The following is a 14,723-nucleotide window of genomic DNA, read 5'->3' as shown; positions in this document are numbered from 1 at the left end:
GCCTTGAACTCAGAGATCTGCCTGACTCTGCCTCCCAAGTGCTTGGATAAAAGGCCTGTGCTGCTACTGCCCAGCATTTAAGACCTGTGTTCTTAAGCTGAATAAGAAATAAAAGCTAACATGGTTCTGAAAAACCAATTTCATAGCAGGACAACAGACTGGATTGTTTTCAGAACAACTGTTATACCCAGAAATGCCTTTCAGCTTTAAAACGTGTAGCTCAAACTCATTGAGTACAATACCGTGGAAGTGTTTGAGCACTAACCCTCTTTGTTTTAAAGAAAACATTAGATAAAATAATTAAATATTTATTCAAGTACTGATGGTACTTAACGGATCTTCCAGGTACTGAAACATAATTCAGAATTTTGTTTGTCTTATGTTTATAAAGCATGTATAGAAACATATACATGTGTATATACATATTGTATACATATGTATATAATTGCATATACCCTATATATAATATGTATATGAGTGCCCTTAGACTCTAGATTTGTTAGATAAAGGTTTCAAGCTACCTTGATTTGCAAATGGAGAATTTTAACTAAACACTAGCGTTTTATCTCTTGAACACAAAGACCTTGTGCTATATCCTAGAGCTTACACGATGGGCCGAATGTTCTCGGTCTTGCCAAAGTATACTTTATATAACTTTGCATGTCATCCTTGTGCAGAAGATAATGGATACCTCGAAACTGTCTAACAAGAAGACTTCTTTCTTGGCTTCCCACACTCACAAGTATAAAACACAATTCGGGTCAAGGGGGCGGTCCATCAGCAAGAGTGCTTACTTAACATTCCAGAAACCCAGGTTTGGCTCCTGGCACTGTGAGAAGAAAATGCCATGAAAAAGAGACACTTTGCTTTAGGCAACGAAAGCTTTCTTGGGAGGATGGGAAAAAAAAAAATAGGTGAACTGTAGGCTTACACTTGGCAATAACTATGTTGGGTTATTTTGTTGTGGTGCTGGCAGATTCTGGGGGAAGGGCCAAGAGTGGTTTTGTTTGTGTTTGTGTTTTTTTTTTTCAACTCCCACTGCCTCCCCAGAAGCCCCCATCATGTCCCTCCCGCCTCCTCATCCTCTCATACAGCCTGCAGGTCCTGCGCAGGTAGCCACAGCTGCTGGAGTATATGAGTGCAGCCGCTATTTCATGTCCAGGAGACTATCCAACACTCTTCCTCATCCTCCAGCTCTTACATTCTTCCAGCCTCCTTTTCCTCCGTGTCTCCTGAGCCTTAGGGCAAGGGGGAGTGTGGTGATATTTTATCTGTGTCCCCCAGTAAAGTTTATCTGAGGATCAGAGGAAAAAGCCAGCCACTATATTAAACATAGAAGTCAGGCAATGGTAGCACATGCCTTTAATCCTATCACTTGGGAGGCAGAGATCCATCTGGATCTCTGTGAGTTCAAGGCCACACTGGGAACAGAGCCAGGTATGGTGGCACACGCCTTAAATTCCAACACTAGTTAACCATAAAGGTCTGGAGGTCTGTACAGACAGGAAGTGACAGAGCTGGGCAGGAAGAGGAAGTGATGTAGCTGTGTGGAAAGAGGAAATGAGATGGCAGAACAGAAAGGCATATGGGCGTGGGACAGGAAGTAGGTCTCTTTGGCGGAGGATCTCCAAGCAGTAGGAACGTGGCTGGCTTCTTTCTGCTTTTCTGATCACTCCGTTTTAACCCCAATATCTGGCTCCAGGTTTTTTTTTAATTAAGACCATTTAGCAATTCGTCTTACAGGGAGTTTGCCAAAGGTGTCCCGTTAAGGGTGGGCATGTGGAGGCCATTTGGTGACGCTGGCCACTGTGCCTCTCTTGCCCCATCCCCTGCTTGGCCAGTTCTAGCAAAGGTTTTGACCAAACCACAGGCTCCTATTTTGTCCGTTCTCCTCTGTGGCTGTTCTTTTACATCTGTTGTCTCAAAAGACAAAAGGAAGATGAATAAATCTTCCTTTCTTTTTTTAATTTGAGACAGGGTCTTCTCACTCTGTACCCTAGGCTGGCATGGAAGTCGTTACATGGCCATGGATGGGCTTGAACTTGCAGGACCCCCGTCTCAGTCTCCTTAGTGCTGGAATTATAGGTATTAGGTCACCACGCCCCCTCAAGAACATGAATGTTTAAACATAAATTAATGGGAAACATTAAAATAATAATATTTCTAAAAACCCACTCCAAGGTATTCTTACCAGACACACAGACTTCATCTGTCTGATCAAAATGTTTGATCCCATCTAAAATATCTCTGTACAGCAAAAACTGATTTAGAAAAATTATTCTGATTTTTTTTTAAAAATCAGAATAAAAATAGCCTGTTTCTGGAGGGATGGAGAGAGAAAATGCTTGCCAAGCTCAGTCTAATCTCCTTTCCCACAAAATCCTAAGAATGAGCCCGGGCGGTGGTAGTGCACGCCTTTAATCCCAGCACTCGGGAGGCAGAGGCAGGAGGATCTCTGTGAGTTCGAGGCCAGCCTGGTTTACAGATCGAGATCCAGGACAGGCACCAAAACTACACAGAGAAACCCTATCTCGACAAAACAAAACAAAAAAAAAAACAAAACCAAAACAAAACCAAAAAACCTAAGAATGATCCGGTGTATTAAACGCAAACAAAGAAACAGGCCATAAAAATAGCTTTTGTCTTATGTAACACCAGACCGAGTTACATTGCAATCTTTCTCTTAACACATCCCCTAGCCTCAGGCAAAACACAGGTAAGAATGAGTTTTACATTTAATTGTCAAGAAATAGGCTTTCCCCAACACAATCATTAAAAAGCAAATTAAACAGAGTATGTCCAGAGTCTACAGAAAGTAAAAACTTACATATGAGTAATACTTAAGACTGTAATTCAAATGAAACTTCTAATACATATTTAATACTGTGATCATTTATTATAAAAAACGTTTTACTTAAAATTTCTTCCTTGTTATGTCACAAGAATGGCAGAGTAACTTAGGGAGGGGCTGGGGAAGTGACTCAGAGGTTAAGAGTGCACAGAGCCCTGTCAGAGGACCTGGGTTCAAGTCCCAGCACCCACATGGCAGCTCACGACCGTGCGCAGCTCCAATCCCAGGGGTCTGATGTGCTCTTTCTTGCCTCCGTGGGCACCAAGCACACATTTGGTATACATACGTACATGCAGGTACTCACACGTGCACATAAAAAAATTCTTTAAAAAATAAAAAAACTTACGAACGAATGTCGGTGAGTGAAAGAAAACCCACAAACAAGAAGGTACGCTTCATTTTAAACCCCTGGGAGCCAAATGGTTGGGAGAGTGAATCAGACATGTTTAGCAACATTCTTCCAGCAGGAGTCAAGAGTAAGCTGGCAGTGTAATTGTAGAGCCAGTTAGGAGCCGGCACCCACGACTTTTGGTTCCTTTATGGCTTATTTTAAGACTTGTCGCATCATCAGCCTCTTAATATAGAGGATGAGGCCGTGGGTTAGCACGTCAGCGAGTCTGAGTCAAATGCTGACTGTGCAGAAGTTTTGAGGAACACCTAAACCAATTTACTTCATTTAATGTTCCATATTTTTGCATGTACGAGTATATTAGAAAGTAATCTACGCTTAATTAAGTTTATCACTACCCTTCCAGTAAGGAGAAAATAAAGTTTGACCACATCATAATAGGATTTGTGAAGTGTGAGTGTGTATATGTGTGTGTGTGTGTGTGTGTGTGAGAGAGAGAGAGAGAGAGAGAGAGAGACAGAGAGACAGAGAGACAGACAGAGAGAGAGAGACAGACAGACAGAGTAAGGGTTGCAATGTTTTTTTCCTCCTGCTTTGGCCTCCCAAAGACTAGGAATCTAGGTGTGCACCACCATTCCCGGGGTTGCAGTCTTCAAAAGCATTTTTAAGGTTTTAATTGACACAGAGTAATTGTATGTAGTTATGAGGCAATGTGCTTTTCTCTCTTAATGGCATGTACACCAGCGTCTTAAGCTGATAGCATCTTAGGTTTAATGATTTAAATTGGGGATTCGGGGCTTTCCCACCCCCACAGAATGGGGAGCTGGTGAGCTTGAGTGACTTAAGGTTTATAATGGAGCCTTATTCCTGGCTGGCCTTACTGCACTTTACAAAATCTCTTTGCTTTTACTGTCCTCGTTGAGGAACTTTCCGGGCTCTGGGCTTTTAATAACACATGGCCCTATTTAACAGTCTCCCAAGTATTTCTCAGAAGGAGACACTGTAGATGTTAGGTTTTCTATGCATGGCCTCCTTATAAGTCTCTCCTTTCCTTTGCTAGGGGAGCAGGCTGCATCTTTATTGAAATGTTCCAGGGTCAACCTTTGTTTCCTGGGGTTTCCAACATCCTGGAACAGCTGGAGAAGATCTGGGAGGTAAGACAAAAATTCCTTATAAGAAAAAAGAAATACCTCCATTCCAAACTCCGAGCCAAATTTGCCTTGGAGACAATGAAGTTATCCATCTGCTCAAGACACTGAGCCGTACTTAAGGCTGTAGAAGCTATGATGTTTGCTGCAGAACGAGTTCCTATGGGATGGGTGCTTAGGAGACCCCTGCTGTCCCATACCAGCCTGTAAACCACCCCACTGAAGACATCTGGGTCTCCTGCTTCCTATGTTAGTAGTATTTTCTCCGTTCCCAGCAGCAGTGTCTGCCAGTACCACTTGGCTCCCAGCCTTCATTTTAATTCTGCTGGAGACTTGGGCCTGCATCTTCACCAACAGGAGACAGGACACCAGATTTTCCTAGAACCTCAGAAAACACACCTCTCATGTTAGTGTAAGGGAAGTATAGAATCTGTCATGCTCCTGCACACGAGCGTGATGCCTAAGATGCTGAAGACCTTGGTGTGTGCCCATGTGTGTGTGTGAATATGTGTGCGAGCTTGGGTGTGTATAGCGTGTGCATATGTGTGTATGAATGTGTGTGTGCATGTGTGTATAAATGTGTGCATGTCTATATGAATGTGTGTATGTGTATGAATGTAAGTGTGCATAATTCCATTTCTTTCCTTATTATTTTCTCTACTTCATTTGCACTGTGATGTGCTTTGATTTTCTTTGCTTTATAGTCATTGATATAACCATACTGTCTATTTACCCTTTTTTTTTTTTTTTTTTTTGATGATTTTTCCTATTTTGGTAAAGTATACCTAAAATTTACCAGGTTGGTCAATGTGTACCAAGTTACAAACAGATTTGATAAATTAGGTCTGGCCATCTTTTGCCTAATAGATTGTAGGTAATCATGGTGTTCTGTATATATTTTTAAAAGGCAAGAAAGAATATTAATTTTTTTTAACCACAAAGAAATGACCAATGTTAGCCAAGCGCACGCCTTTAATACCAGCACTTGGGCAGGCAAATCTCTGAGTTCAAGACTAGCCTGGTCTACTACAGAGCAAGTTCCAGGACAGCCAGGGCTACATAGAGAAACCCTGTCTTGCAAAAACAAAAAAGCAGACAAACAACAACAACAACAAAAGACCAATCTTTGAAAAGACAGATAAATGTACCCTGATGTTACCATTACACAGTGCATAGATGATAAACATCACGTGGGACTGTAAGGCGCCTCCCCGAGGAAGGGCAATTGTTGCCAAGCCTGAGAACCCGAGCTCTGCCTCCAACCCACACCATGGAAGGAGAGAACTCCCACTAATTGTCCTCTGGTTTCCACACATGTGCCACTCCAAATACACACAATAAATAAGTGGAATTTAAAAAAAAATCACATAACACCCAATAAGCACTCTGGAACAATGAAAATAAAATGAGATGGGAAATGTTACCGTTTTAGCAATCAAGTGTGTGGTGCACTATGGTCAATCCATTGGCACTGTTGGGCCAGCACCTCTGCCATTATTTCCAGCACCTTCGAATCACCCCAAGCAAAAGCTCTGCAGCCATGAACACAGTCCCATCGAGCCTGGCCAACTCAGCCCCTGAGAATCTCTCATCTACTTTCTGTCTCTATGAATTTGTGAAACAACAAATATCTTACATCACTGGAGTCCTATAACGTTTGTCTATCTGGGCCTGGCTTATTTCACTTAGCATAATGCTTTCAAGGTTCATTCATATTGTATGTGCATCAAAGTGCTTTACACTGGGGCTTTTTATCAGTGGCTAATGCTTGATCCAGCTCCTTGTCTTCTGATGAAGATAAAAATGTACTGTGAGACACAAAGACATTGTATGTAAATTAATCACTAATATAAAACTTTATTTTGGCCACCTGGAGGATATTATGGGAAACATGGGACAAAATAGGAAACATTCATTCACAAACAAACAAACAAAAAAAGCTTTTTCAAGCCAAAAGACTTCTTTCTTTCTTTCTTTCTTTCTTTCTTTCTTTCTTTCTTTCTTTCTTTCTTTCTTTCTTTCTTTCTTTCTTTCTTCCTTCTCTCTCTCTCTCTCTCTCTCTCTCTCTCTCTCTCTCTCTCACACACACACACACACACACACACACACACACACACACACACATATACAGGGGAGGGGGGAGAAACTTTTTTTTAATTTCTCTTGAGTTCTCCTATAATCCCAGTACTTGGAAGGCTGAGCAAGGAGAATTTCTGTGGGGTTGAAAGTAACCTGGGCTGTATAGCAAATACCAGTTCATCCAGCAAGACCATCCCTGTGTGTGTGTTGTACGTGGTGTGTGTGTGTGTGTGTGTGTGTGTGTGTGTGTAAATATATATTTGCTTTCTTCTCTCATATACTGTTATAGAGATGTTTCAGTAACTCAGATGCTATGGTTGGCTCTCCCACACCAGTCCTCACTCCTTGTCCATAACCCAGAGAAAACAATTAGTATTGCTAGTCTTCACCCTGTAATGGCCCTTTACACATTTAAAGGTTTATTTTTTTTAACCTAGTTGCTTAATATTTATTGGCCATTAACCACATATAAATATTCTTCGGGGACTAAGAGAAGCAAGAAATGACAGGGGAAAAAGGGAATATGAAAAATGTGTTTTTCAGTCAGAGTAGAAAGATGAATGACGTCTCAGTGAAACATGTGTGAACAAAGTAAACCGAGTATACTGCAAAAGGATGTATATGAAGATGGCTAATATAAACTGTAATGCTGAAGTGAGGCATGCCATTAGAATGTTTGAAAAATATCATATTCGAAAAGAATGTAAGTATATCCGTAAGTGCTATTGCTGTCTGGAGAACTGTATATAAACTGAGTTTTAAAAGACGTTTGGTGCTATTTAAACAACCACACTTCAAAAACAATCACTTTGCAATTCTTTGCGTTTAGCACAGTGCTCAGAAATCAGAAAAAGAGTGGACTAGATGTTTCCCTGGCTTGCTAGTTGTTGGTCCTTGGTGACTGCCACTGCCCCATGAAGATATTTCTGTAACGCAGTCAATGAAAGATGCTCTGCTTGAGTCTGGACATAAGGTACCAAAAACAGAGTGCTGTGGCAAAAACAAGTGTGTCTTGATGAATCCGCCCAACACACTCTGCCCAGAAAACCATATTCATGCCTCTCAGCATACTAAAATAAACCAGAGACTTTGACATTTATGACAACTTATTACAATTTAAATTAAGTAAGCATATCAAAATATAATACTGGCCTGGAGTCAGAACTCACGAGTTCTGAACACAGCTCTAACTTTGGGTATAATAAAGAACATGTCTATGTCCAAACTCTGAGTCTTACTGTCTCTGTGCTCTGACTCTGGGAAGTTATGGCTCCTGCAAACAAAATTCATCATCATCATCATTATTAATTATTGTTATTGTTATTATTTTGGTTTTTTGAGACAGGGTTTCTCTGTATGTCACCCAGCCTCTTCTAGAACTTGCTCTGTAGACCGGGCTGGGCCTCAGACTCACAAATATCCCCCTGCCTCTGCCTCCCCAATGCTGGGATTAAAGGCATGTGCCACCACTGCCAGGCACTCCTATTATTTTTTAAAAGGTGGATCTGATGTGTGTGTGTGTGTGTGTGTGTGTGTGTGTGTGTGTGTGTGTGTGTGCATGTGAGTGCCCATGGAGGCCAGAAGACAGTGTCAGATGCCTCAGAGCTGGAGCCAGATGTAATTGTGAGCTTCCTGGTGTTGGTGCTGGGAACTGAACCCAGGTCCTCCGGAGGAACAGCAAGTGCTCTTGCCCGCTGAGCCATCTCCCTAGCCCCAGTTCCTACAGTTTTAAATCATAACCTTCTCCTCTGTTCATTGGGTTTTCCCTTTTCGTTAGTTGTTTCTGGAGTCTGCATAGCTGCATTGCTCACTGATGACTTTGACCCTGTCCCAGGAAGACAGCTCTGCATTGTTTAGCGATGTGTTGTGGCCAGATTCATTTAATTCAAGCAGATCCCCTATTGTATCTATATAGTTCCGTATCCAGAGGGAAGCTAGACAGAATTGCTACACTTGGTGCTTCGTTTTGTTGTGCTTTGTTTTGTTGTGTTTTGTGTTGTGGCATGTGTTTTTGGGTAGGGGAGGGTATACTCCACAGCATGCACGTGGCACGTGGAGATCAGAGGACAACCTTGAGGGAATCAGTTCTCTCCATCTACCAGGTGGGTTCCCAGGGACCAAAATATGGTTGTAATTGCTATGTATTCAGGGCAGGAAGGAAGTCTTTGGAGGGTATGAGGACAGAACAGATGTGAAAGGACTATATAACTGTGTTTTATTTTTAAACTATTGCATTTATTTATTTACTGGGTTTGTGTATGTGTTCATGCACGTGTATGTCGGTGGGTGCCACAGCATGCGTATTGAGATCAGAGGAAAGCTTGTGGGAATCCATTCTTGGCTTCCTTGATGTTGGTCCCAGGGACTGAACTCAGGTCAACAGATCCCCAGGGCTTCCCAAATGCTAGGCAAACTCTCTACCACTGAGCCGCTCCTGGGTCCCAATATGATGTTTTGTAATACATGCCCATTATAGAACGGCCAAACAGTTACCATACGCATCACCTTACACATGTACCGTTTTGGTCATGAAGATACTTTCTAAGGTACCCATGGTGTGGATGTGCCATACTCCGGCTGCGGTAAATATAAGCCATCTCTCTGACATGCTTATTTCTCTTTTTCCCCCTGAATACATATGCAATAGGAGGATTAGACAGACAGCAGCTTTTTGAGGAGTGTCTGCCAGTTTCCATCATGGTTGTACCAATCCATAGTCTCACCAACAAAGAGCAAAGGTTGCCTTTTCTCCACATCCTAACCAACACCTTCTTTTGTCGTTGGGGGGAGGGCAGGGTGTTGCACCTACATTAAGGTGTCATGTAGCCAGGTCTTGAACTCCCGATCCTCCCAAGTGCTGGGACTAAGGTGTGTGCTACCATACCTGGTTTAGGCCATGTAGGGGATTGAGCCCAGGATCTCATGCACTCTACTAGCTGAGTCCTATCCTCAGCCCTTACTGGTCTTTTTTTTTTTTTTCCCTCAATAGCCTTTCCAACAGACACACAGTGATATATTTATGGTCCTAGCCATCGTTATTGTTGTCCTAACGTGCATTTCTCTGATGATTAGTGACGTTGAACATTTTCTTCATGCCTTTTGGCCACTTGTGTGTCTTCCTTTGAAAGATGTCTATTGGAATTCTTTGTCTGTTTTTTAAATTAGGTGATGTGTTCACTTGTTGTTGAGTTCCTTGTACATATTGGCTATTAACCCTAACCAAATATATAGTTTGTAAATGTTTTATACCATTCTGTAGATTGTTTCTTCATTCCGTTGTTTCTTGTTCTAGAAGCTTTTTAATTTTATGTAGCCCTACTCATCATTTTTGCTTTCATTTCCTGTGAAATAAGTTACAGAATCAGATTACAAAGTTTCTGAAGTTGTATCTTACTAAATGAATTTTTACAAAATGAATAACCGAATTTTTGTTTAGACTTCTAACATCTCGGTTTAATAAGCTTTCAACATAAAATTTTCCAGAAAATTTGGTATCCATCTGGCCTCAGTTAAATGTAATACAAAGGAACCAAGAAGCCTGGTAACTTTCACCTTCCAGCAAATATGGATGTGGTTGCTATTCATTTCCTGGATCGTTTCCTCCTCCCTGATCGACCTTGGTTTTTTTTCCCACTGTGCTTTGCCAACCAACAGAAGATGAATGGGGACCCATGAGTCACACCCGCTTGTCTCCACATGCATCTGGACAAATACAGAAGACAGTAGGCTGAGGGAGAAGAATGAGCTCCCCCTGCTCTGGGCTTCACCCACAAAAGAAGAATTAGTCTAGTTGGTTTTTCAAAATGGAATCCAGGCTCCTCAGTGTTCCCTCAGGCTTGGGTTGGTTGATAGGAAAAGCCTCTAATCCTCTCAGTCACTTTTCAGTTTGTTTAGAGAATGGGATCAAAGCTGGAAGCTTTTACTGGGTGGCATGACTTTTCAGAATGTACTACGTGAGGGAAAACAGCATGTTAGTGTCTTTTGTGTGAAGGCAAGCCCAATAGACCCCACATGCATGCCTCTCCACCAGGGACCTAGTCACCACCGATACATCGAAGGTCCTGCATTCCTCATTAACCACATTCAGTCAGACAATTAGCTTCCTGTCATAAACTGGGCCCGTGTCTATAGTCCATGTTCCCCAGAAACATGATATTAGGATATGCTACAAAGAAGAGGTCCGCTGAAGTGATAAAGCAAACTGCTGGCATCACCAACGGGGTACAAAAGTCATGCTCCTCAGACCCCCACACTCGATGGCTGCGGGGTTTATGGTCATCTTCAAAGAATGGCAAGATGGTGTCTACAGAGGACTGCAGTAATAGCTCCATCCAAAGTCCATTTGACTTCACACTCCAGAAGACCTTCATTGTCAAAACGTCATCTTCTTTAAAAACAAGAACTTAAATTTGGCCACCTGAAGCATAGGTCAGGACAGGCATGATGGTTTAGTGGATAAAGGCTTGATCCACAAGCCTGGAGACCCCACATGACAAGGAAAGGAGAGCCAGCCCCACAGATCTGCCCTCCACCTTCCCCACACACGTCTGGACACACATATGTACACACAATTTTTTAAAAGCACAAGCCAGCTCTCTTTCACATGATGTTACCAGTATAATCCACCAGCGGAAAACCAAGTTATATTCCTAGCTGCCGGACATGGAGAAAACAAGAAAATGAGACCTAGTAGAAAAAGCAAAGGTTAGAGCCGGGTCATTTTTAGCCAGTATTCAACCGCCTAAAGGTCAGTCATTTGAATCCTTTTTAATTTGAGCACATCCAGAAACAGATGAAAAACCTATGCTGAGGCACGATCCAGGCCAGCAGCATCTCCTGCCGATCAGCTTATAGGACCGAGATGGGGGGTGATGGAGGGTGATGGGGGACAATGGGGGGGGGGGCGGTGGCGGGTGATGGGAGGTGATGGACAGTCACTCCAGCTGCTACATATCCTTAACACTTGGCGATCACGCAGAGTGAGTTAGTGGAGACACACTCTCAGGACTGTGGGGGTACGGAGCTGTGCATAATAAACTAAAAAAACATTGGAGCTACCGCCAATTCTTCCTCCCGTACATCAGCTGGTTCCATGTGACATCACTGACTTCTTGGTCCCTCCCCGCTCTGTCCCTGGCGTCTGTGTCTGCTCTGTCCAGCTGGTTTCTTCTCACTTCATTTCTCTTTCTCTGTGTAGGTACTGGGAGTCCCTACAGAGGATACCTGGCCTGGAGTCTCCAAGCTGCCTAACTACAATCCAGGTAATAGTGAGCTAAGAGTCTAAACGTTCCGAGAACTGGCAATTCTGGGAGAGTGTTGGCCACACAGGGTGTCCATCTGGCATTAGACACAACAAAGATAGACTAGTAGACTTATATATTTTCCACGAATTCTTTTATTTGTCTATGTATTTGTTTAGAACAGGGCCTCACTGTAGAGCCCAGGTTGTCTTGGAACTTGTTTGTAGCCTCTACCTCCCATGTGCTGAGATTTCAGGCTTGTACCACCATGCCCAGCTTAATCCTTTTATTAAAAAGAGAGTGAAATACCGACTGAGGTTAAATCCGTTCTCCAGTGATATAAAACCCAGGTAGCAAGGTGAAAAATAACTAGAAAGGACTGCTACCATGGTTGTCTACATCCATTTCCAAGTACACCACGGCTCAAAGGAACAGCATGCTTTGAATTGCATGAGCAAGGAACTGTTCTCACTGCGGAGCCCATGACTACCACTGAGTTTATTTGCTCCATGGTTGAGCCTTGTGTAACAGGAAAGCTATAGCAAACAGAGGGAGCCAGAGGCATGCTAGACCTAGGATAAGCCAGGTAAGATGCCTCTAGAGAACTGTCTCTCTGCCTGACGGCCGGTCATTTCTGTCACTCATGGTCCTTCACGAGCAGCTGCTGGGGATGGATAAGGAAGCGTTAGAAGTATTGTCCACAGGGAGATTCTTTGAGAAGTGGTCAGCTAATGCTCACTTCAGGGCATTGAGACAGAAGTGAGGATGCATCCAGTGAGCCAGAGGATGAAGATGGGCTGCCTCAGATGCCCTGGAAGCCAGAGACACAAACCAAGGCTGTGAGGATGCTAACCTCTCCCCGACAGGGTTAAGGGGGAGGAGCATGGGAACAGCTAAGGACATGACTTGGATGCAAGTGTTCCAAGCTAGATGATACAGTCTTCACGTTCTTACATTGTTCCGTTAATAAACCCCAGGTTTTCCCAAATTGTCACTATAGACTTTGGTGTAAGGTTTTCCTGGAAGAGTTTCATGCGAGCAAGAAATTGCAGGAAGACTTCAAAGCAATTAAGGAAGAAAACAAAAATCAGGGTGTGGCGGTATCAGCCCATAATCCCAGCACTTGGGAAGCTAACGTAGGAGAAACTTAAGTCTAAAAGGCCAACTCTGTGTGTGTGTGTGTGTGTGTGTGTGTGTGTGTGTGTGTGTGTGTGTGTGTGAGAGAGAGAGAGAGAGAGAGAGAGAGAGAGAGAGAGAGAGAGAGAGAGAAACAGGAGGAAGGGGAGTAGACAAGACATGAGAAGGAAACTTTCTCCCTTTTTATCCTGCATCTATTACTTTTACTCAAAAAGCCATGCAAAGCCATCAGTCCCTTTGAACTAATCAGAGTTAACGAAACTCCATGGAAAGCTAAAGACTAACTGTAAAGTCCTTTCAGGTCCTTTCAACCTCTTAGGGAAACGATCATATTCCTTACTTATTGGCCTTAGAGTCATTTAGAACTGCTTAACTATTTCTAACTATTTTTCAAGAGTTTGACGCTCTGGACTTGAGGTGCAGGATAGTGCCTTCCCCTTTGGTGTGAGATAAGAAAGAAAAGGCCATTTATGGAGATCACGGTTCAGTCTGCATTAGTGCCTGGCTCCAGTTGCCATGGTTTCCAGGAGAATCTAGTCCTCCTCATTTCCCATTCACTCCTCTCTGCCTGGGTGAAAATGGGCAGACATACCTCCCTCTGCTCTTTGCTATAGACACAGGCGAAGTTTAGAATCAGAAAGCCTTTAGGGACACATGCATACAAAGTTGCTGTGGCGAGCATAGGCAGCCACCCTAATCTTCAAATACTCGGGGTTCAGGTTGGCCCAGACAATAGTGAGATACCCCTACAACAGATGGTCATCAAAGCTAGGAACATGGCCAAACTCTTCCCTGCCAGATTCCATGCTAAGAAGATACCTGGGCTCCGAGAAAGCAGAGAGAAATACATCACATTGTTCATTTCGCCCTGGTGTCAAAGTAATTTGAAATTTATTTACAAAGAAAGTTCTCTAGCCCCAGTATCAACAGGGCTTACACTTTTGCATTATTGTCTACTTTGGTCTGATTCAAAGTAACACTGTTTAGAGAGCTTGCAATCCGCTAGATTCATGCAAGGTGCTGCAGTCCCTGGATGGATGTGGTGTGTTCTTCTTCAGTCTTCAGAGCATGGGTTTGGATTCATTCCCTGGTTCCCACTGGCACTGCAGTGCTTATTATGGGGAGGGGGGGCTGTTCCTATGGCTTTGGGAAGCCTATGGTTGTGGGTCAGGCTGAGCACAGGGAAAGGAGTTGTACCCTTAACCACAGCCAGGATTTCCAGCCCTGCCTTTGCAAATCTTAAGAGGCCAGAGTATCCTGGGCATGGGGTTAGTACCTCTATTACTAACTCAATCAAAAAGGACCGTGTTTTTAAAGGGATCATGGAGACGCCTGTCCCAGGAGCAAGTCTTATGAATAAGCAGGTCTCTCTCGAGGCATGCCCATCTACCCCCACTCCTGACCTGCTGCTGCAGGAGGAGGTGGGTGCCAGAACATCATGAGTCACCTTCTATCCAACTGTACCCCTGTTCCTATCAGCCACCCCTCTTCCACCCTCCCCTGCCCTGCCCACTTCCCAGGCTCTGGTTATCTGCAGCCTTCCTCTCTCCTTCCTGTGAAATCAACTTTTGCATAGAAGTTAGAAAATACGAGATTTGTCTTCCTGTCAACTTAGCTCAAAGGACATAGTGTCCTCCAATGTCACCCATGTTACTAGAAACGACAGAATCCTGTTGTTTTTCATGGACACATAATATTCTGTTACATGTGTACAACACCGTGTTTATTTCAGTTGCTGCCTGCCCTGGTCTACACCTTGGCTAGCGTAAACAGTGCTGCAGTGAACATCAAGTGTAACTGTGTACGTGACACACTGCTTCAGTTCCTTTGGAGACTGCGGGGTCACAGGGTTTTTATTCCAGGTTTTCTGTTAAAGAAACATTGACGCTGTTTCCTATAATGGCTGTACTCACTTACAT

At 43.3% G+C, this 14,723-nt stretch overlaps 1 protein-coding gene across 7 annotated transcripts in view; it reads left to right on the top strand.

Moving 5' to 3' along the window:
- Cdk15 (cyclin dependent kinase 15) overlaps window positions 1-14,723 on the top strand; it is a 101,656-nt gene that overhangs the window by 43,406 nt on the left and 43,527 nt on the right. For all 7 annotated transcript variants that reach the window (XR_006063111.2, XR_013044151.1, XR_006063112.2 and 4 more), the window contains exons 9-10: window positions 4,261-4,354; window positions 11,625-11,688. Coding sequence is in view for 4 of the 7 variants with exons in the window: in XM_006975033.4 (XP_006975095.1) it covers window positions 4,261-4,354; window positions 11,625-11,688 (158 nt within the window). In the remaining 3 variants the exon portion in view is untranslated. The remainder of the gene's footprint in view (window positions 1-4,260; window positions 4,355-11,624; window positions 11,689-14,723) is intronic.

The sequence above is a fragment of the Peromyscus maniculatus genome, chromosome 13 (assembly GCF_049852395.1).
Source record: "Peromyscus maniculatus bairdii isolate BWxNUB_F1_BW_parent chromosome 13, HU_Pman_BW_mat_3.1, whole genome shotgun sequence".
NCBI classification, from domain to species: Eukaryota; Metazoa; Chordata; class Mammalia; order Rodentia; family Cricetidae; genus Peromyscus; species Peromyscus maniculatus.
This window is presented reverse-complemented; position numbering and strand designations above follow the sequence as displayed.